General features: G+C 44.8%; 2 protein-coding genes across 10 annotated transcripts in view; one reads left to right on the top strand and one right to left on the bottom strand.

Annotated features, from left to right (window-relative positions):
- Nucleotides 1-4,414, top strand: part of unc5cb (unc-5 netrin receptor Cb) — a 124,979-nt gene extending 120,565 nt beyond the window's left edge. For all 9 annotated transcript variants that reach the window (XM_085926477.1, XM_085926478.1, XM_085926479.1 and 6 more), the window contains 5 exons: nucleotides 1,373-1,606; nucleotides 1,874-2,023; nucleotides 2,123-2,287; nucleotides 2,357-2,535; nucleotides 2,859-4,414. In XM_085926477.1, coding sequence (XP_085782603.1) covers nucleotides 1,373-1,606; nucleotides 1,874-2,023; nucleotides 2,123-2,287; nucleotides 2,357-2,535; nucleotides 2,859-3,018 — 888 coding nt within the window. In that variant the 3' untranslated portion in view covers nucleotides 3,019-4,414. The remainder of the gene's footprint in view (nucleotides 1-1,372; nucleotides 1,607-1,873; nucleotides 2,024-2,122; nucleotides 2,288-2,356; nucleotides 2,536-2,858) is intronic.
- Nucleotides 4,275-23,309, bottom strand: bmpr1bb (bone morphogenetic protein receptor, type IBb). Its single transcript, XM_085926495.1, has 13 exons — nucleotides 23,149-23,309; nucleotides 20,388-20,477; nucleotides 11,697-11,883; nucleotides 7,371-7,527; nucleotides 7,185-7,290; nucleotides 6,915-7,017; nucleotides 6,095-6,191; nucleotides 5,873-6,017; nucleotides 5,571-5,763; nucleotides 5,168-5,465; nucleotides 4,916-5,091; nucleotides 4,729-4,859; nucleotides 4,275-4,649 (listed from the first exon to the last, which is right to left on the bottom strand). The coding sequence occupies exons 3-13, from the start codon at nucleotides 11,749-11,751 to the stop codon at nucleotides 4,524-4,526; spliced, it is 1,587 nt and encodes a 528-aa protein (XP_085782621.1). The 5' UTR covers nucleotides 11,752-11,883; nucleotides 20,388-20,477; nucleotides 23,149-23,309; the 3' UTR covers nucleotides 4,275-4,523.
- Between the last annotated feature and the right edge of the window lie 433 nt (nucleotides 23,310-23,742).

Genomic DNA, 23,742 nt, shown 5'->3' with positions numbered 1-23,742 from the left:
CCATTAACATTGGTGCCGGCGGCTGAGGTGTGTTGTCAAGGGCAGGCAGCGCTGATGCCGTTTCTTTTGTGACACACTCGCACGAGCGTGTTTGCAGAGGACATGGCCTTAAACACCTTTCAAAGAAATTGTCAACTTGAATCCAAATCCTACTTGCTATTGACTGAAAAGTTGCCTATACCTGATAGATGATCTTTCAAGCTGAACGCTGTTTATTGCCGCTCCAGGTTGAAATTTACAAAATTTCTTTCGGAGGGCCATTACCACTGTCAGCCCCTAGTGGTCAGGTGGCGCTGCAATGAATGAATCCAAATGCACAAACTGTTTCATGCTTTACATTCTATTCAATTATATTGTTACTATGTGATTTTATAAACTATGATATGCTGAGTGCTATTTTGTTTAACTGCAAATTTTTCGGAGTGGGGGCTGTACTTGGATTTCCATTCATTTCATGATGGCAGATAAACAAGGATTTGCTGTAGACTTGGAACTTTTTAGTATCGCACAAACTAACCGGCCGGCCTTTGCCATTGACGGTATTGCTTGTGTCAGCTTGCTATTGAAGTGCGTCTCGCTCAAGTCATTTGCCAATACAGTCGCCGCCGCCGCCGTGCGAGTTTATGGGTGCGCCGGAGCGCCTTTGTCAGAGATGAATGACTCGGAGGCAGCCAGTATTCTTAAGGAAGTCATAACCATTGATCAAATCTCGGACCTGTCGGAAATGCAGATGCTACCGTCCGATGCGGTGCCAAGGTTTTTACTTTATGAGCTCTTTTTCTTCCCATTGAGAGATGAGGCGTCGTGAAATATTGCTGAATTTAATAGATTGTCTGTCAAAAAGTGTGTTTGTCATACGGATTCACTCCGTGGGAGAGGCAATTTGTAAATCCAAATGATATACTGGCATTTAATACTTACAATATTTTGTCATGATTTTCTTTTTAATTAGTTTCCACCTGCCTGTAGAAAATGAAGTCGTGCAGCAAAGGGAACGTTGGTGTTTTTTTGTACTCTTCCTGCAGCTCAAATGAACGACCCTGTTCGGCATCCCAGAACAGTTTAAGAGCCCAATGATTGCCGCTTAAACGGCCCGGCTCACCATCGAATCCTTAAATTTCTCCTCAGTCTCTGGTAATAGTCTGATTTAATGCCGCGTTGCTGCTCGCATGGATTTTACCGAGAGAGAGATCAAGACAAAGCATGGACAAATAAGCACTTCTTTTATTAAGACACTCCGGGTGAGGTTTAAATATGCTCAGCTTTTATAGACATCATCAACATGTCAATTGTGAACATCTCGCTGAGCTACTTGGCCAGGACTTGACTACTAGGCTCACCTTCTGACTGTGACTTGTCATCTCTTTGGCAGGATGTGGTGGTGGTGGGCGAGGAGAACTTCACCACGCCGTGCTACGTCCAGATGGACGACGAGGCGTGCCACATCCTGACCGAGACTCTGGGCACGTACTGCCTGGTGGGTCAGTCGCTCAGCGCGGCCACCACCAAGCGCCTCAAGCTGGCCATCTTCGGCCCGCTCACGTGTCCGGCCAGCGAGTACCACATTCGGGTCTACTGCTTGGATGACACGCAGGACGCGCTTAAGGTGTGTGTTGCATGTGTTTATCTGGTAAAGGTTGTTTCGGTCACATTGTTTATTATGTCAACTCAACAGTGGTGTCTCTCATGGCTCATTCTTAGGCAAGGTTTTTTTTTGAAACATCAACATACTGCTATTGGGTGATGTCATCAAGAGATGTTCATAGTCTTTTTGATGATGACATGAGTCAATCCATTTGTTTTTTTAAGTTGTATTTGGTGAAACACTGATTTTTGTCTGCACGTGTGTGTGTGTATATTTGTGTCATTCCAGGAAGTTCTCCAAATGGAGAAGCAAATGGGCGGCAAGTTGTTGGACGAACCAAAGACGCTCAACTTCAGCGACAGCACACACAACCTGAGGCTTTCCATCCACGACATTCCTCACACGCTGTGGAAAAGCAAGCTGCTGGCCAAGTACCAGGTGCAAACAAAATCTCTTAATATGAAAAAGTATTCCAGGCTTGTATGTTGACAAATGCCTTCTGAGAGCTTGGCATCAAATTGTGAACATCATTTGCAGGAGCTCTGTTTCCAGCAAGTGTGGGATGGCTCCCAGAGGAACCTCCACTGCTGTTTCACGCTGGAGCGCTTCTCCACCGCTACTGTGGACCTGACGTGCAAAATTTGCGTGCGCCAAGTGGAGGGGGAAGGTCAGATCTTTCAGCTGGACACCACGCTGTCTGAGGTAGGCGTCACACTTGTTACATGTATGAACGTATTTCTTTTATTTGAGCAACATTTTCGTGCCTCGCAGGACTCTCAAAGCATCGACACATCTCTGCTGGACCCGGCCAGCAACATCACCACGCTGGTGGGACCCAACGCCTTCCGGATCCCCGTCTCCATCCGCCAGAAGCTGTGCGGTAGCCTGGACGCGCCGCAGACCCGCGGCAACGACTGGAGGATGCTGGCCCACAAGCTTAACCTCGACAGGTGCGTGGAGTTTTGGTTGGACAGATCATTTGTGCATAACATATAGACACTTATGTTCCAGGCTACATATTAAGTCAAATATGTAAAACGTCCAAGATTTTTTGTTAGAGCATTTTATGACCCAAAAGTGCTTTTCATTGAATCAAAAAGTGCCTTTGTGTGATGACACCCTGATTATGTGGACACGCTTCTTGTTCAGTATTTTGATGAACAAAGGCTGTGTCCATTTTACTGTTACCTTTATGCTAACCAATGAGAAAGTCTGTTTACTATTTGTCATGCAGCAATCCTGATTGACTTGTTTTTGGGCTTGTCATGAGCAGGTATCTGAACTACTTTGCCACCAAGTCCAGCCCGACGGGGGTCATCCTGGACCTGTGGGAGGCGCAGCACTTTCCCGACGGCAACCTCAGCCGCCTGGCCCAAGTCCTGGAGGAGATGGGACGCCACGACAGCCTCCTCCCCGCCGCCAACGAGCACTGATGTCATCAAGGCACTCGCTCCTTCGTGTTATTTATGGCACCCCGTCGTCATGGAAACAATCCCGCGACGGATGTTGAGGAGGGAGCATCTCGGTGTTGGGTCTCCATGGCAACACGGTAAACGAACTCGTGTTCTGTGATAGCGTAGTATTTAATATGAATAATGATAATCCCATGTATGCTTTTGTTTTTGAAACACGCGCCAGTATCGTCTTACGCTACTTTTGGCGGTTTTCTATAATTATTGTTTGCCGTCTTTCATCCCACCATTTGGCTAAAGAGGGTTGATAATGTGGATTTTTTCTTATGATTGTTTGTACGTTGTGATAAAGGAGATGCTAAGGTCAAGTAATTATGTCAAAAGTATCTATTTTTCTAGGACCAAATGTAAACAGTACAGTTGCTTTTTGCCAAATAATTGACACGATATGTGCAAAGCTCACTTTAGAAAGTGAGAATGCGATTCAAATGAATGATTGTCGCATCAACATTAGTAATATTTGTGAATGCAATTTTGTTTTTGTAAAGCAGTCTATGCAAACTTTCTTTTCCCATGTATTACAGGTCCTTGTGGTACGGAAGAGGATTAGGGCCAGTGAAGAAGAAAACGAGGGGTGACAGGATTGACTTTTTTTCCTCAGAATTCAGACTCCTGACTTTAGAGTTAAACCCCTGACTCTAAAGTCAAGAGTCCCAAATTCCGACTCCTGACTTTAGAGTCGGACCCTTGACTTTAAAGTCAGGCGTCGGACCCCTGACTTTAGCGTCAGGGGTCCGACTCTGAAGTCAGACGTCTGACTTTAAAGTCAGACTTCGAAGTCAGACTCCAGAGTCGGACCCCTGACTCTAAAGTCAGGTGTCCGACTTCGAAGTCTGACTTCAGAGTTGGACCCCAGACGTCGGACCCCTGACTTTAAAGTCAGGAGTCCGGCTCCTGACTTTAAAGTCAGGAGCCGGACCCCTGACTTTAAAGTCAGGAGTCATTTAGAGAATAAAGAAAAAAAGTCAGAATCCTGTCACCCTTTTTTTTCTTCACTGGCCCTAAACCTCTTCCGTAGTGGGGATAGCAGCTTTTTTCTTTTTCTTATTAATTTGTCGTGCGGCTTCGTGATGCTAGCGTGGATCCTTATCCGGCGTGCCACTTTCATCTGGTAAAGCAATTGTATAAAGTGTAAGAAATGTAATTTTTAAGACTAATAATAAATTATATTTATATGCAACACTGACAAAAAAGACAATGGATTGTGTATTGTTTTTCAATTAATTTACTTCAAGTGATATTAATCCATAAACACTTATCTTACTGAGGTCACTGAACATTGTGTTCTTAGGCTACACCAAATGAACAGTACAAAAGACTGCACATACAAATACTGCTCTATGTCTTGTGCTCCCCTTGAGAGCCACTAAGCTTTCACAGAAAGCACAGTGAGACCAATAAAAGAGGTAAGGTAAACTCTCACCCTTGTCCAATGGGTCTTAGTAGTTCTTTCTTCTGTGTGCGCGTCACGGCTTGATATCCTGAGACTCCAACATCCTGCCGAGTGTCTTCTTTACCCGCAAAGCAGTGAGACGAGAGGCCGGCTTGTGGGACCAGCATTCCGACATCACTTTTGCCATCTGATGTAAACACTGGAGAAGGAAAAAAACACATCAATGATGTTGTCGAATATTTTGAATGATCACAGACTTTATCAGAGTGTAAAAATACCTCATCAGTGGCCCAGCGGTTGGCCGACGCCGGTCTTTGTTGTTTGATGCAGACCACATTCCTCATGTCGTCATAGGAGGGGTCAGAGGGCACCAGGTCGTAATAGGGAAGCTGGTAGTCCTCCACGATGTCTTTGCACACCAACAATTAATAGCAGGTCAAACGCATTCAATCCAATGAATATTACCTCCGGAGACGCAGCGTCGCGCCATCTCCCACATGATGAGGCCAAAGCTGTACATGTCTGCCATGATAAAGGACTGGAAGTGGGTCCTGTTCAAGGTCTCATCCAGCACCTCGGGGGGCATGTAGCGTTTGGTGCCCACCCGCAGATTGGGCGGCACGTCCAACTCGTTGGTGTTGCTGACGGAGAACGAAAAAAAAATATACAATGCATCTGATATTTCCGAGACTAAGAAAACAACAAAGGAGCGCTTACCTGTTGAACTTGACAGCCAGGCCGAGGTCGGCGATGCAGCACGACCCGTTCCTCTTGACGAGGACGTTCTTGCTCTTGAGGTCTCTGTGGGCGATGGCCGGCTTGCCCTGCGTGCCGTAGATCTCCGTGTGCAGGTGGCAAAGGCCCGAGATGGACGAGTACGCCAGCTTGAGTAGAGCCGTGGCATCCAGCGTGTTGCATTTGAGGTAGTCGTACAGCGAGCCGTTCTCGTGGTAGTCGGTGATCAGGTACAGCTGCGTCCACGAGCCCGTGCCCTTAATGTCAGCCGCTATAAAGCCTGACAGTAGGAAAGTTCATAAATAAAAATGCATCAGAACAATGGTGGTATTCCAGTAATCACTTTTGACGCATTTCTTAATTTTCCAATCTAGCGAGCTCTCACCCAGAATGTTGTCGTGCCGCATGAGGAACGTCTGGTAGATTTCCGTCTCCCTGAACCAGCTCTCTTCCTCTGTGGTGAAAAACACTTTGGCGGCCACTCGCTCGCCTCTCCACTGGCCCATCCACACCTCTCCGTAGCGCCCCTTCCCGATTTGCTTCACCATTTGAATCTGCTTGGCGATGGTGCGCTGGACCTGGTGACGGCGCACAGAAACATTCAGAAAAGGTCACTCACATAATTGCTCTTGGGGGGGAACAATCTTCATCAGTGGTGATAGGTTGCCTGTAGAGGGTGTTTCTCACCAGTAGGGGGAGCCCTGAGCCCGAGCCAGAGCCAACGCTTTGGCAATGTTCAATGTGGTCCTTGAGTGACTCCCCTGGAGGGATGTAAGAGTCGTCCTGTTCCAAGTTGATGCTGTAGCGCGGCTCGGACTCCTGTCGCTTGTATCTAAACACGTGTAGGAAACAGTTGGTCAGATACTGAACAGGGAAAAAAAGAAGAGACACAATGAAGTTGAGCATTACCTGACGCAGCAGATGATGAAGACAATCACGATAAATACGCTGCAGACTGTGATGGAGATGAGGAGAGCCAAGTAATGGGCACCACTGTCCACATATTCTGAAAAAAAATCAAAAATAAATGTGATTTCGAGTCTTGAGAACATTCCCCCCCCCACAGGACCAAATTCGAGTTTGCCCAGATCGATCGCATCCCCTTCCTGAATCCCAAAGATCACATGTCACGCTGACATGCCTCCAGAAGCAGCTCGGGGGCTCTAAACTTTCAGCCTCTCATGATCTTCTCCTCACACACTAGTAATAAGAGCCAATATGAGAATTGTATTAAAAATCAGCTCACAAGCAACAAACTCTGCTAACAATTCATTCATTGGTATTTTTTTTTCTGACAGTTAGTCAAGGCTGCAGCAAAAGACTCAAACAACACCTTCGCATTCCCTGCAAGCGACTTCACAAATCTGCTGTCATTTCCTCCCAAAAGTGAAGCGCAAGTGTGCTAGTGAGAAAAACATGTGCGTGGACATGCGCAAGGGCCTAACAGATGGACTGACAGACATCTCACATCCGTCTCCAGTCAAGAAACCGAAGCAGGCCCCGGGGAGCGGCTGTCCTTTTCATTAGAGGGTGAGAGAACAAGCCGAGCCAGCAGGTTCTGTTTCGCCTGCACCCCCCCCCCCTCCGGACCCCAACCACTAGCCACCCCCCTCACCGCTCCACTACAGCCGAACAATAAGCTTTCATTCGTTTTCCCACATGGCGCATTTGGTCAAGCGGCGGCCGAGTCGAGTTTGCCCTGGCTGCGCGGCGGCCAGGTGTGTCTCACCTGAGGTCCGCAAGGGGGGTAGAGTCGGGTGAAGGTTGCGGTTGCAGTAATCCTGATCAGCACAGCACTCCAGAACTCTCCTGAAGCGAGTGGTCCATGTGTCCTAGCCAAGAAGGAGACACAGTACCTTTAAAAGTGATGCCTAACTCCAACCACGATTTGATTCAGCCGGATTCGATTCAATATGCTCTGGTTCAGTTCGAGAGGGTACGATGCATTGAGTCTTTTGTTTTTGTGACACCAGAACACACTGAGAGAAGAAAATCTTACTTTGCACTGGAACTCTGAGCCAGCCAGTCCCAAACAGCCTGACGTGAGCACAGCCAGACCGCCCTCCTCTTCCTCCTCCACCATGGTGAAACACGAGCCGTCCGTCCTGACAAACAACATTAAAAGTCAATTGATCACTTTCATCGTGTCTGGGTGGAGTTTTATGTTTTTGGGTGTCCTCCGTACATGCAACTGTTGTTAGCGGAGTCCTCAGGGCAGTGCTGGGTGCAGTGACACCACAAAACGTTTTGGGCCGCCCCACTGCTGTTGCCGCTTCCCTCGGCCCGCCGCTCCGACTCCTGCTTCCAGCCATTCCGCAGCAGCATGTTGTCCAACAAGTTGCCTGAACACAAATAGGCACGGTCAAAGGCAGGTAATACAAACGGGAGGGATGATGTCGACAGCTCAAGAATAAGACTCATTGTAGCAATGAAAAATCGAATGACGCACATTCTTCCGCTAATACCCCCGCTTGTTTTGCTTCTTTACAAAGAGTCTGATCAGATTATAAAAAAAAAATTAAATGGAAAATTAAATACCATATCAACATTAAAAATACTTTAAAATGTGTTTTGACTATTTTTGTTTATTGCTAGTGCTGGAGTACTCGTGGATAGAATGAGAGTACAATTTGCAAAATTGCTACATAAACTACTGCACTAAAAGTGAAGTCTTTAGAAGGATAATAACATGTTAGAGTTTTTATGAATCTCAGTATCATCCCATGGAAGATCAAAATGATTAGCATTAAATTTTTGGAAAAACAGTAGGTCACATGTTTAAAAAAAAAAAAAAAAAAAAAGACCGTGAGATGCGAGTCACATTTGTTGTGCTCTGCAAATATTGCACGCTCCTGATCTCCCAAAAGCAACCTGGGTGTCTGTTTTTCATTTTATTTGATTTCAATCAGCATCTTCAAGTCTGCAAAATGCACACAAATGCAGAAAGAGGAATGCTTCATGAGGTCAGCCGACCTTTTCGATACACTTGGCTCGGAATTAGCGTTTGTTTTTCATCAACGAGCGCAGTGGCAGGTCACTCAGGAAAAGCTGACATCATATTTTCTAGAAGAGTTGGCACATGCAAAGCAAAAGCTTATCAGGGAAATGATACTCCCTCTTACGATCCTGTCTGGAAGCTCAGGGTAAGGCCGCAAATGCGGCCATGTTCACACTCCACTCACTTAAAAAGGACCATCACTCAAGTATCATACACGGCCGTACCGCTCGAGTTACCAATTAAAATGTTTTCCGTGACCGCGTCCAAAACCTTTGTGAATCAAAGTAACTTTTCCCATTGTAATGAATGGAAATGCCATGAATCCATTCCAGCCTCCAAATGACATAAGTAGTTTGTCTCATTGTAATCGGTCTACTATTAATAATAAAACTTGAAAATAGATTTGATTACAGACATAAGACAAAAAACAAAGTTAAGAAGAGTTGCCATAAGATGCAAAATATGAGGAACAGCTGTGGGTATAAGACATTGCACAGCAAACTACAAGCACAAAAAAAACAAAAGATACCTCAAACTGAGAATTATTGTCTTTGTCAAGGCAGCACTTTTGGAATGGATTTCAAATCCAACAAAAAGCATTCTGATATTGAAAAGTGATAAAAGTAACATAAAAGCTCATTGTTATGAGGAAAACAATGTCTTCCTCAGTCTTTTGACACTTTGGTGTTATGCGCAGCCAACAAACAGACTTGCTATGTCAGCGACGGCCGCATTCAAGGTCACCCCGAAATCTGATCTACATCCCCCACGCATTCCACAGGCTTCTCCTCCACACACACACACTCACACTCACTGAATGTATGTTACTGTGACATTTCTCCACTACCCAGTAATCTCCACAATAATGATAAACAACACCGAGACTTTGGATGTAACCCATCTGAAACAATGAAGCCAGTTTGAACATTTCAACTCATCTTGACATCATATAGATAAACAATGAATTACATGTTTAATCTTCTTTGCTTTTATGAAATTTAATTCCATCCATCCATCCGTCCGTCCGTTAAGGTTGACCGACTGATAGTTTTGGAAAACGGTCACGCTCCTTTCCACTAAGTGCCAATTTCCCACCCTGACTGACGCGTGTCTTCAGAAGCACGGAGGATGACGAGCCAGATAAGTTCCTCCAGGTGGCCGTCATAAATCAACAGCTCAAAGGAGACATCTTCCATGTGTCTCAGGGGTGTAGTCGGACCCCTCGAGGGGATGGCGAGCAACCTGCCAAGGGGCTCATTCATCCTCAGGCCACAGCCTCATGCCGCTTAACCCCTCAACGGGCTTCAAAGATGGGACGTATGTGTCGGAAGAGCGCATTCCAATCCATCTTACACCCCCCCCCCCCCCCGGGTCATCTGTTTCCACTGTTCCGGCAACCTGCTCCGTGTTTGCCAGCCGTGACCGTGCAGCCTTGAGGACGCAGAAGCGCCTGTCACCGTCTGACAATCTGATTTGGGAATTGGCTACCCTTCGATCCCGCGCATCCTCGGACCGACTTGAACTGGCTGGCAGAGAAATGTGACGCGCGGGTGGCAGTTTTGCAGAGAAGGTGCTAGATACACAAGACAACACACAAACAAGCTACAAACTGGGACAATTACTAGAACAACCCTCCACATTTAGCTCATATGGACAAACAACTATTTCAGAATAAAGCAAATATATATATATTTTTTTTTCTATATTTTTGTGACCTGCACTACGCTGTATTACGAATTTCCACATATAGTCGCTGGATCTGGATCGATGAACGGGAGACACACACTGTCATGTGACAAAAAGCAAAGCTGCTATTCTACCCACAACTACAGTCCATACTGACATTTTGTGCTAGCTATTTAGCTCACTTTGAATGAAAACAGCGCTCGGCTTGGAGGACACTCATCGCCGCCGCCACTTTGGTCGTGCGCCCGACTGAAAGTGGACAAACTACGCCAGTGTCAAAACACACAAGAATCTCCGCAGCCAGTCTATAGAAACAGGTGGCTGGGCCGCTCAGATTTATGGCCATTCTCCCCACATGTTTAGCTCGTTTGAAAGTGCGGCTACAACGTATCACATCACAAAGGATGCCTCCATCACAAAGGAGTCACGGAAAGAATCAAAACAGTTGTACGCTGGTTTGTTTTAGTAGTAGCACGTCATAGTATATATAGTAGACAGCACAGTAGTTCCTAGTCACAAAGCCACATGGATATAAGAAGGACTAATTCAAATTTATTTATAGAGCACTTTAACAACAGCCGCAGACGTAAGAAAGTGCTGTACGTGACTGATATTGTGCTGAATGCGAATAAAGCGCACTGATAAGAGACGGCGAGGCACTCATCATCATCAGCAGCAGCAGCAGCAGCAGCAGCAGCAGCAGCAGCACGGGAGGTATTTCATCACCAACTGTGAAAGTTACAACCAGTTCCCAGTCACTACCTGACTGTTACAGCTATTTAGCACTATTCCACCCACGTCGGTACGCATTAATGGTAGCTCACAAAATTAGCGGGAATTGTACAAAAAGGACTGCAAAAGTCTTTAGTAACCTTGACTGTGTGTCCAATAATTGTTTTTTTTTTTTTTTAAATCATGCATATGAGTATAAAACAATAAATAAATGTACTTACATAATTGAACCGTATGTACGATTTGCTACTTTAATTCCCACGGGAACGCGCGAGTCGTGTCTAATGTGCCGCTGAAGTGTTTTGAATGCAAATCGAGACGGCTGTCAATCATTTTCCCGACTAGAAAGAGAACAAATGCCGAGGTGCCCCACTTGAGGGGCTGGAGGCTTGAGATGTTGAGGGGAGGGGTCGCGGACCCTCCCGCCTGTCACAACCTTACGGGCCAGCAGGACACTGTTGGCATTCATCGTAAAAAGACAACTGGCTGTCCATCTTCAAACGATTCAAAACAGGAGTGCGCCGCGGGACATAAAAGTGTTTTCAATGCCATACAATACATGCAAGAGATGAACCTTTCACAGGTTAAAAAAATAAAAATAAAAAAAGCCAAGATGGTATACACATTGGTGTTTACAAAAAAAAAAGGAAACCTCATTAAAAAACCTGGTTGCCTTTGATGGTAAAGTTGCCCCTGCCAAAATGGCTGCCACAATCACAGCGGTTTGCTCAACTGCAAAAGCGCACTTGGCATTTATCTGTCATTAAAATACTCTTGAAAAAAGAGGGATAAACCATCAATTCTGAGTTATTATATTTAACAATGACTCCAAACGAGGAACTCACTACCAAAACGGTCGGTAATTATCTTGATAATCAATGAGCTGTCATCGATTAATTGCTGCACCTCTGAATTATTGTACGAATAAAGTCATTGTTTTTTTCGTATGCGTATCATATCACGGGAATAATGTCTTTAAGAAATGATGAAGCTAAAGCCATAATCTATAGGTGAAATCCGTTTTGTTTTTTTAAGTTATAAACTTACAAGATGAAGTTGTAATTTTCTGCTAACGCTTGTACTTGCTTGACTCACCTTTCGATTGTGTGCTCAGCAGTGTCATCAGAAGCAGAGCGTGCCAGGCCAGCATCGCGCCACCACTGCCGCCGTTTTTTTTTTTCAAATCCTCCGGCAGCAATCAAGAAGTAGTGGAAGCCGAGTACGTCCTCAAGACCGCCACAGTCCTCCCTGGTCCCTCCTGTGCCACTCCGACACTGACAGTCTAGGACAGAAAGGCAAAAGGGTTGAGAGGGGGGGGGGGGCGATATGAGGCGGGGGTGTTACTTCTCTCTGGGTGTTCGGCCCTTTCTGCCACTCAGGCAACAGCTGAGCGCATACGGACCCCCGCAACAACAGAGCCACTCCATGTTTACACACACATCCATTTGATTCATCGATTCAAAAAATATCCGATAGTGACAGCTGTGTCAGTTATGAAAACAGTAAAAAAAAAAATAATAATATCACTAATTAGGATTAAAGAGGTTTACATAGCAGGTCATTACGACACAGAGTAATCGCGTGTGTGCGCGTTAGAGGTGTGCGAACGGTGCCGAAGCAGCGGCGTAGCGTCAGGTGATGGATGAAGAGGCGATTAGAGCTCACACCTCCAGGCACTTTGCAACTCGCCGCTAATCCGCTACGCAGACGCACACGTTAACAATGGCCACACATTCCTCAACGCAATATGTATGTCGTAAAAGGATTAAGCAAGATATTAGACAGATTACATCGAGTTCACTCAGAGGAAAAAAAAAGAAGAAATCACAAACATGTCACAATGTATTCTTCCAAGTGGCTGAAAAAAGTAAACTGTTGAATTCCTGGTATGAAAAAATATTTGAAAAATTCTAGAAAAATCAAATTGCGGAGAAAAAAAAAAAAGAATAATAACGGTCGGTTTGTTGTTGTTTTTTCTTCAGGAGAGAAGTCGTACTTGACAAAGTAGCGCTCAATACGGAATAAAAACCGTAATCTTTCAAAAGTCCCGTAATCTTGAGAAAATCCCGTGCAAAAAAGTCCTAATCCTACAAGAACTACTAACAAACACAACGCCTTCTCATAAACTGCATTCTCTTCCAAAGTCAACAGAGTTGAATTCTTGGTGGTGTTAAAAGCGTATAAAAGCAGCAAGAACCAAATGGGCCTCCCTCAGCACCTTGCCACATGGAGTGTGAAGAGCTGCACCTCCAAGGACCTTGGAAGCTCTGGAGCCCTCACCCCCCACCCCAATGCTCCAATTGTGCTTGTGCAGCCTTGGCACATGGTGGGGAGGGGGCGCGCAAGAGAATGGGTCAGTGCACCTCACATGGTCTTCTGCGCTCCAGCACACAACCAGCGTGGAGCCCCCGGAGAGGGGCCGGAAGGCGGGAGAGAGCGTCACTAGGTGTGTGTGTGTGGTGGGGGTGGGGCATCACTCCATCACATTAGATGGCTTGGAAGAGAAAATGTCCTTTACCCTCCCTGTTATGTTAATTGGAGCAGGACAATTTTTAAGTGATACTGTTTGTATGAATTAGACATTTCTGCCCCCCCCCCTACCAACTACCCTATTATTACAATAACTATATCATTTCAAGATTTATCAGCAGGTTGGACGAGCGGTTCGTACCATTGCCTCAAATAAACACAAAGCCGCTAATGAAGATTCATACCGTTGCTCTAATGTTCACACGCCTTTGTACTGTCGCAGAAAATCCATCTCCATTTCTTTGACAAACATTTTCTTATGAAACAGAGAAGCTGCACTAATGCTTACAGTATTAACACAACACACCGTGACAATCTTCATATTTCATTTTCAGAGCAAACTGTAGTCTATACGGGGACCACTGGGAGCCATCCCGCCAAACAAAAGAGTTCAGATGATGACGTCGGAATGCGTGTCGGACGGCCGACGCTCCGAGCTTGTGTGAAATCGGGAGGATTTGCGGGGTTAAATGTGATGTCATCTAGAGAAGTTGATTACCGTGGCAACGCAGCTGTCTGGTTGCCAAAGGCTCCAAAGTGGAGCCGATACGAGAAATACTGGCGGCGCAGCGTACATGCCAACAATAAGACTTAAATTCATCCATTTTTTTTGTAACATGCAACGCACAGTTAGAAAAACTTGACAATTCATTTTGTGATGTTTTTAATATTCATATTTTACAATAAAGCACTATTTTACTCTATTGGTAGCATAACATGTAGCTAGGGTAACAATACTAACATAAAGCCAAACGTATCGTTTAACGACGGGTTTTTGTGTTCTCAGCGTCAGCTAGCGCCGCTAATTAGCGACTTCCTCTGCTGGTCAGACCGAGCGGACGGCGGGGGTCGAACTGCAAACTGGCCGTGACCCTCACACCTGCCTGCTCTCATTAAACCTCAGCGTGTCACACACATGGGCACATTCACACTATCTTAACACCTTCATGTCTGGCACAAACAAAACAAACACAACAAAGCGACTGAAAAGAAAGATGTTATTTCTTTGAACAAATAGATTGCATGGCTATTTAAAAGCTAAGGTTAGTACTGGGGGGGGGGGGGGGGGGGGCATATGAGGGTAAAGGGTGGGGGTCAAAGGTTCATGCCCACCCACCCCTGGCAGGGGCTCTACCTCCACTTGCACACTCAATGTGTTGCACCACCTGTTTGCAGCAGGTGCTGAGCAAGCAGCAGAGAGGGGGATGCTAAGGGGGTAACAAAATTATGAAAATAAAAATGGCTTGTATACAATGGTAAAGTGAGACAGTCCCCGGTCATCAACTGATCAGCTAGACTGGGGGAAGCTCCAGATCCACTTTCAAGAGAAAGTTGAGACACTACATGAAAAAAAAAAATGGCTTACAGATTATTAGCTTTGAATAAAAATGCACAAATAACTCCGTTATTACTGATTGATTTTACAACGTACGAGAATAAAGAGTGACATTTTTCCGTATTAAACAGATTTTTTTTTTTAAATTATTAAATTCAATTGCACAGCTTCCTGCCTGGTTCGGGCAGAGGAAGAAAGGCCGTCATTAAGGGAGAAAATTGCAGCGGATTTACCATAATCACGCAGGTCTTAATAAGCATCAATTGGTGTCCTTGCGCCATATCAGAGATGCAGGAAAGCTTTAATGAGGGAAGACGTGCTTGTTTGCGTCACTGTTAGCAAAAGATGACAACGTGATGATGATGAATAGCACCTTACGAAAGATAGATCCAAGAAATCTTCCATCTGCGTCACTTCAATTATATGTTGCTGGAGTGACTGAAATGGAAGGGGAGGGGGGGGGTCATCTTCTGTGCATATTTTCCATGGGCAGTCCACCTCCCCTTCTGCCCTGCGCAGCATAAAGCTTCTTTGTGTGAGGTATGTTACACCGATGCGGCAAAGAGCAGCCACGTTAGCGCGTGATTACTTTGCAACATTTGTCGAAGAAAAAGCCCACGCCCACCTGTCAGCCATCATTGATGACGGTTAAATATGATCAGAAAACGCGAGCAGGAAATTACTGACGCTGATTCTGATATTTGGCAGAATATATTTTGATAACGGATTCATCAGCAGATGAAGAAAAAAAAAAGGGGGGTTTTTATTTAGGGGTTGGGGGCCAAGGCATCAACCTGTTATGATGATTTACGTGAAAATAGAATATCTGCTTTTAGTGCCTTTACCGTCTCAGCTCGACATAAAAAACAGGGCGTAAAAGAGCTATAATTATTGATCTTCAGGGTATTTTAGCTAAATTATGTCAGAGACTTGTTATGAAGACACCTGGGAATGGTTTTAAAATATGGAATTAAAATGGATACTATGTCTCAATCAAATGGGGGAATGACGTGTTCTTGCAGCTTACAAAACGTCCTGCTCTTTAAAGAACTTCTGAGCTGGAGCACAGCAAAAAAGAAAAAGTGGATGCTTTTTCTATCTACTGTTCGTAATATTTGCGAGTGTGTATTTTATTTTATTTTTTAACACAATGCAATACATCCACCGTGAAACACTTCAGCTGATTTACTTTTATGAAATAAGGCACTAACATATCCACGCAAACCTAAGTTAATAGATGGTGGTTATCTGTAAGAAGCTATTTTAGACTTTTATTGCATCGCAGACAACATAAAGCAGTGAGTTTAGTGTTCGAGATGACATTAAGAGCGACAAGAACTAAATCTCTTTGTTGGTTAGCCGGCTACTTTTGAGTTCAGGGAAGGTGACTGAGGAGGGCGGAACATTACTGAACCGTACGACTTTTTTTTTTTTTTATTTATTCTGTGGCGATCAGCGCAAGTCAAGGAGCCCCACTGAATTCCTCCTCCATGTTGATGTCTCGGCTCAAATAGAAGCAGATGAGACCGGAGTATTTTTCCACCCCCAGTAAGGTCGACGTGAGCGTTAAACCATCTGTTCCGGGGAAAACTGATGGCAAAGCCAGTCTGTGTTTCGCTCATTTGTCAATGCGAGAAAATTGACTTGATTAGCAGATGCACTTTGACAGCGTGTGGATTGAGTCTCAGCAGGCAGTGGCAACAGCGCAGCTTCTTCGCTTTTTGCAATTCCCATGCCGTACCCACACACCTATTTCCCCTCCGAGTCTAGCTACCACCGCCCTGGACCTGCTTTTGCTCAATGTTTTTCTCCTGTCGCCAGTCGTGGGACATTTCAATGAACGCATGTCTGGCTACTCGACACACAAATCCCAGACAGTCAGTAAAAGCAAGCATGGCATGTTCAGTGACTAATTAAAAAGAAAAAAACCAAAAGGAGCCCCTAAAGTCACCAAACTCAATCCAAATCCAATTTCAGACCCGGAATGTCAAATGTGGCCCATACGAAGCTGTTTTCCAGCGCACTGCTGCGTCATTCGACATCATTGCGAATGCGACTCTCCCTGGAGACGGCGCGGCATGAGACACGCAGCAATTGCTAGCGTTGTTTTGCCCTCCTGCAATGAAAACACAGGAAGTAGCACGCGGCGCAACGAGGCCCCAGGATCGATGCCTGGCTTCGGGATGGCCACGTGTTTTAACATCTTGCCCTCCGTACTTGGGAAGCCACTCTATTCTTCGGGAAGATTGTCAAGTCCCCCCCCCACACACACACACATACATACCCTCCCACGGCTAATGTATCCCAACGCGGTGTCACGGCAGGCCGCCGCCGACCAGTCGATAAGTGCTGGAAATGCTATCCATCTCTGAAACATCACTCCTTCACTTAACGGGAAGCGAGCGGGAGTGCCGGCATGGTCAAAGGGTGGAAAGCTGAAAGCGGGCACGGTCAGGCAGTAGCGAGACGTCAGTCACTTAAATACAAACTCGAAAACAGCAAAGTTGTCTTAATGGGCTCATCAGAGCCAAAACCTGAAGAAGCACTCGTATAAATGCACTCGCACGCTCGGATTTTAGCATATGATTTACTAGGCCTGTCATATCAGAGCATATCACCTGATATATTATTTAGCATTTTACTCATAGCGCTATAGTACTTATAATGTGAGGCAGTGCTTAAAAAAAAATAAAAATCACATTATACAATAACCGGATGCCTAATTTGTCTCTCCACTATGTGCCGTGTGATTGGCTACTAAAATGTTCAGCCAGCAAAACTCGAACCAAATAACCGTCACTACCTGTGCTCATAAAAAGCAGGATTGAAGAGAATTGACATTCAATAATATGGAGGGGAAAAAAAACATCAATACTTTCTGTTTTCATTATTCTACTTAGTGTCACTACTATAGTGTCATACAAAATTGTGCATCACCATCTACTGTTTGAAAGTGGAATTACACCCAAAATAAACAAGCGAGAATTAAAAAAAAAAAAATCTTGCCATTAGTCAGCTGGGATAAGCTCCACGACAATCGCTATAGAAAATGGATGTATGTGTGACCGCAGGGTATCCAATGGCGCCACGGGGTCCTAGGAGGGAACGACCAGTTGCGTGTTATGTCTTGTCACCAGCCGCACTCTGGGTTGACACCTTAGGCCACATCCCTCTTTTCTCGTGCCAAGAATACTGGCGGAGCGCGGCCCCGAGGAGAAGCGTGCCCAGCCAGGGAAAACAAACACGATTAAGGGCCCGGCGGCGTGCCCCCCGTGCCCATCCCTCGAGGGAGCGGGCGGCGAGCGCTGCCAGCGTCTGTAACTGGAGAAGACGCGGCGTCAACAGCTGCTCCCCGTTTGTCCCGCATCTGCCACCACTGTGATCTCATGGAACAAAGCGAGAATGCCGGCACGCCGCCGACAATATAACATACTACGTTACGTTTTATTATATGATTAAAATAGTCCTGCGATTGGCTGAGCACCAGTCCAGGTTGTACCTCCGGCTCACCTGCACTGCCAATCAAAACTAACTGTCCGACTGATGGATATTTCATAAATATGCATAACATGAAAAGAGAAGTTGCCCACAATGTGGATGTTTAATTAAGCACGGATTACAAATCAGAGGTGTACGGCTGATTTGGGGGTCATTTGGGAGCACTGATTGACGCTCGGGATCTCTCAGAAGGTGACATCATGGGTGTCGGATTGCCCGTTGCGGCTTTAGCTCTCAGGAGGAGTGAGGGGGGTGTCAAAGAGGCCAAGTGTAGCTGTGGAGAGTAGAGTGTGTTGTCTCCTTATCGCCCTACTCTTGCAACGGAAGCAGTTTATTACAGGTACCAGAAGGGGCGGGGCCTATTTCACATCACTATGTTTATGCTTTTTTGTTTTTTTTTTTGCTATGCATATACTGTAAAGTTGTGCAATATAATGAAATACGACAGATATAAATATTGACTCTATCGTATTGTATTAGAGTAATTTGTATATATTCTCGATTTTTGGGGGTATTTCCGAACGCGCCCTTAATTATATTTCGATACAATACTACTTTTCTTTGGCGTTTTGGAGGAGTGGGCTGATTAACGAGCTTGGTTAGAGAGCAAATTAAACTTGCAAGTCAAGGGACCACTTTTAAATGTTACTTAAAGCATTTTGTACGATCAATATCGGCTACATGACAGTAATAGATTTTGCTATGCGAAAATCAGCACAAAAAGGGACGTCAACAACAGATTGTGTCGGACCTCGGAGGTTCCGCCGTGCTTTTAAAGTGTGAATTACACTTGAGGGAGGTAGAGCCCGAGTCGCATACCAAACGCGGGAGTCCAGCCAGACACTTTGATACGGTACCCTGTCATGGCTCCGCTTCCAGACCGTGTGAGCTACACTTCACATATAGTGCACTTGACACACACACACACAAACACACACACGCACCACGGGGAGCAAACCATTCCAGACATGTTTACTCAGACAGAAGTCAGATCCCCGAGAAGGAACCCTCGAGGCTTGTGTTGACCAGAGGAACCAGAGTTCTCTCCTTCCACCTCACATCCCATCTTGTCCTTTTGAACCCCCCAATGAAGGTTCAATTTAAGGGACTTAACTCCAGCACGGCCCCTCAGGATTCCGTCTACAATCCCACCCCCCCCCTCTTTTTTTTTTTTTTTTATTTGCTTGATCTCAGGCAAAAATTTACTGCCTCCGGTGATAGGGTTACCGGGAGAAAATCAAGCCGGCGTGACCGCGTTCCCACAAGATGGTGTTCGCTCTCTCCCGAGTGACATGATTAGCATCTCCATGCAGACCAGTTCGTGGTGCATGGGCAAATAGCCTGCGAGCTTTTTCGTGCCCTCAGATGAGAGCGCGCACAGACAGTGCAGGTAAACTCCATTACGGCGAGGTTACAACATCCACTCAAAGATACGCGCCAAAGAAACGGGCTGCACCAAAGAAAGCCGTACTAAAATTACTAAGTCAGATCAGTCAGGCGCGACGGTAGCGCCGCGTATGGAGTGCTTTGACGCCGAACTCATGACCTGCTGAGTCTGCCCTGCCATCACACCTGGAATAACAATTTGACCTGTAGCAGGTTAGCTCACTCTTTTTTTGTGTAGTTTTTTTTTTTTGGGTATTGTCATCCGATCCAGGCTACCTAAAGCTCTCTGAGCCGCTGATGCAGCCAGACGAGGAAGAGGGGCCCTTCTCGGGTTTGACAGCAGCGGAACTAAAGATGAAGCTTGCAGCAGATGAAGGCACAATAATGTATGGCTGAGTCCTTTTTTCTTTGTTTTGTTTTTTTAATATTTACATTTTACATGATTATGTTTATTATGTCTATTGTTTAGAAAGTGCAATATTATGCCGTGCTATTTTTGTTGTTTTATTAGGGGGAGGCTAGAACGGAAAATTACATCTTTTATTGATTTCAATAGGAAAAGATTATTTGAGCTTCACGGTGACGGGAAAAACTGGTATCTTAAGGGAGTGTCTAGCTGTTGTTTCACGTTTTACAATGCTTAACATCTTTTAAAAACAAGACAGGTTGTGGTTGAACCTCTGACCAGGTTACACAAAAAAAAAAACACCGTGACCAAGCCACTGAAGAACAAGGACACTATTCAACATCAACAACATTCGGCCTGACACCCGTGAAAGTCACTTGAGGCCAAACCGCGAAGACTCTACCGAGACGAAACAGGGAGAAAATTCATTCGGCCTGTCGCTGGAATCAACAAAGAGACGCAGCTGTCACAACACGAGCCGCACACCGAGGAGCAAACGGGAGTAAACAGGAGCTGACATCTACCGAAAACACACTTGCAAACTCTGCAAGCACGACTCACCTTTGGAGGACATCTTTGGCTTACAAAATACTTTTGATCAATTAACAATGAATGAAGAATCAGGACTCACCCAAAGCAATGTGATGACACCAGGCACTTTGTCAATCGAACATTTTTCTTCTTGTTGCTACGATTGCTTCTTCATCAACTCGGTATGTATCTGAATGGAGGCAGATGGAAATTAAAAATCTGATTGCACTTATGTCTGTTTTTGAACATGACTAAAACTTTTGGAATGTAGTTCATAAAAAAAAAATTCAAAAGGCATTTAGGTTTGCCCATCAATGTGATGTTTAGTTAGGGTTAGCATCCCTGAGAGCGGGTGCTTGGAAAGTAGCTCAAGGCTGACATGAGAGCAAAACAGGTAACCAAGAGTTCATTTCACATATAAAAAAAATGCCCTGCTGAGTCACAGCTGTACGAACACTGCAACGACTGTGACGTGGGTCGAATTCAGACAAGTTGACTCGGACAAAAAGCGGGTGGTCCCACTGACGCGTGCTCTTTAAATGAAATTGAGAGCATAATTAGGCCCGACGACCCGTCTCACATTAAAAACTTACAGAAACACATTTATGACATTCTTCGCAGTTTTTATAAATCATCTTTTGTCTCCAGGCTCACAGCAGGTGACAGAGTCCGACGTCGAGGGGTTGTAACGGGACTAGAAAGGCAGTGTGTACCTCACATGGCGAGACTATTACTGTCCTCTGTGAGCTGAGTTGGTCTATTTTATTATTCACAGCAGCACATTGAGGATGTGTGCTGGAGCAGCGCAAGCCCATTTTGGTGTTTATGATGGTTTCCTGCGGAGGCAAGTTCACTGCTTCATGGTGAAGGAATGCTAATTAAATGAAACCACACTGCACCAATTGACTGTAGTTCACACCATCTGCTGGGATTCAAATTGGGTTTAGTCTTTTTTTTTTTTTTTTTTAAACGATACGATGATGTCTCGTCTCGTCAGCAGAACATCGTGTTTGGTCATTTAGGAAAAACACGATTCTTGTCATGTGGTTTATTTTACAGAGTTAATTGCTAATCGTGTCCAGCAGCAAGTCAATTAGCACGCTGCTTTTGGAGGTCAAACACGCCGCGTACACACTCACCAGTTTATACCAAAATCTATACCTCCCACTAGCCCGGCTGAAAGAAAATGAACACCCAGTCTGGTCGGATCGATACAGCTTTTAGCTTTGGATATCACTTTCGTCACAATGCTGTCAAAGTGAAACCACTCTAGTGTGTTTTCCACGATCTATGTGATACCTGTCAATAGAGTGCAGACCTAAGTCTTCTTTTTTTCCATATTTTTTTTTATGTTTAAAAAAAGACCGTCAGGGAGCTTCCCATCAAGTTATCAGATTAACACAAGTTATTAAAAGGAGCTCATATGTCGGTGATTGAAGTATTGCTCTTGACTCGATCTCACAGTCGCCGCCTTAAAGTCTTGTCCTTGAATCTGGCTTGGTCATAACTTGGTCAATACTCCCTAAATTCTTGGTTTCTTTGGTCTTCTACATTATGGTCTAGACTTGGCTGCTGAAAGTCTTGCTCTAGACTTCTCTTCTCTTTAGGGCCTGTTGTTTCTGACTCAATCTGGACTTGTTAAAGACTGAGTCTTCACTCTGTTCCTGCCCCTTAAAGGCTTAAGTCTTGACTCAGTCCTGGCTAATGTGGTCCTACTCCTATGTAGTCATGCGTCTTTTCAATCTTCAATCCATTCTCCCACATGTTGTCTAGCTTCCAGGTTAAAGAGTAGAGCAGCTTGAAGTCATTGCTGCCCCTTTTCTGTTTTTGTTTCTTATCCAGCACTTTGAGAGGAAAGCGTCTGCTGTTGACTTTTAAATAGCAGATGGCCGGTGCAGGTAACCCGTGTGCTTCCTTGTTAATGGGAACCAGAGTGGACTTTGCATAACACCGCAGGGCTACGAGCCAAACTCTTCAATGAGAATGTTTACAAAACATGTAGACCAAATCCTTCCTATGAGATTTATAATCCTTGACAACAATCACATTTAGACCTTTATCCGTCAATCATTCGAGTGATGGTCTCCATCTCGGTGGGGATTTTGATCACTCTGGGGGGGGGGGGGGGGGGGGGGGGTCTCCTATTAGTTTTGATCCCTCCCTCGGGTGCAACCCCAGGAGTGAAGTTGTTGATGAAATGTGTTACACACTGTAGGTTCCATACACATGTTAACTAAAGTCCAATACATTCAAAGACTCTCACTTTTTGAGGTTTCTGCTCATGGCCTTTTAAAGTCTTGATCCTAACTTGGATTTAAGGACTGAGACCAGTTACTCGCAGGGGAAATATGAAAAGCAGAGTACACCTGGGGATACATACACGTTTTTGAAGGAAACCCGGGAAATTAAGTTTAAAAAACACACAGCATCTAGACTGTGAGCCTTAGATGAAAATCACTACTATACCATGCTGTCTGCGTTAAGTGTACATACTTTCACAATTTACATATAATACAGTTCAGTACAGCTTTGAACAATTTATGCACATAAATATTCACACGCATTAAAAGACCGACAATCGATACTACGATTTTTTACGAATGATGCATCACGCAGGTGTGCTTAATGAAGCGGCCAGTATGTGTGTGTGTGTATTGCTTGATATGCAGCTCGTATTATTTTGACTACTTTTAACGTAAAATCTTAGAGAATTGAATTTTAGCTCGACCTGACGCCAAGTGTACAGACAAACAATGTATTTATTCACTATTATCTTCAAACTCACCTTTCCACTGTCCTACGAACAAGTAACCGCGTTCATTCACACTCTGGTTAAAGACACTGCAAGGAAGTCTTCTTACCTTCGCATTTTCGCTCCAAAAAAGATGAAATTGGGACTTTAAAAGTGCTTCGGCACTGTCAACGTGCACGAGTAGCGTCTCTTCCTCCGTGTTGAGTCGGTAAGAGTTGATGAGCGGAGTCGAGCAGCTGCGTTTGATTTGCTTCTTCGAGCCTGTCAATTGGTGTCTTTTTCCTGCGACAACAGCGACAACCTACGGCGACTCAGAGAAGTGCAAATACTAATACAGCTCGGATGATTTAGTACACAGCTTGAGCCACTACATAAAAACATTTTGCTACTTTGACTTAGTTTTTTTTTTTTTTTTTTTTTTTTTTTACTAATTTCACGACCATGCTTGTAACTAACTTAATTTACTTCTAACATATAAATATGATGCAGGGTACCAAATGAACCTTTTTACAGGGTCACAATAATGTTTTCTTTTGCTACACAGGCACATATACAACGGTATTACATAAGACTGGTTTTATTCCACTCATAAAAGTGTGCAAGGCGCATGAAACACGGCAGCTTTGGGAGGAATATATTAGAGTTGTTTTATGTTAATACAAGAAATGATGCTGGAATAAATTTGCAACATTTAAAGCAAATC

Source organism: Syngnathus leptorhynchus, chromosome 12 (genome assembly GCF_054491065.1).
Source record: "Syngnathus leptorhynchus isolate UIUO chromosome 12, UIUO_Slep, whole genome shotgun sequence".
NCBI lineage: Eukaryota > Metazoa > Chordata > Actinopteri > Syngnathiformes > Syngnathidae > Syngnathus > Syngnathus leptorhynchus.
The sequence above is the reverse complement of the archived record's forward strand: the minus strand, read 5'-3'. Positions and strand labels throughout refer to the sequence as shown.

Bases quoted from the DNA above. Each gene is read 5' to 3' on its own strand.
- bmpr1bb (XM_085926495.1), bottom strand. From the start codon at position 11,751: ATGCTGGCCTGGCACGCTCTGCTTCTGATGACACTGCTGAGCACACAA. The intron at 5,466-5,570 runs GTGAGAGCTCGC...TCCTACTGTCAG, and splicing joins GCGGCACGACAACATTCTGG to GCTTTATAGCGGCTGACATT. The intron at 4,650-4,728 runs GTATTTTTACAC...TTCCTTCTCCAG, and splicing joins ACCGCTGGGCCACTGATGAG to TGTTTACATCAGATGGCAAA.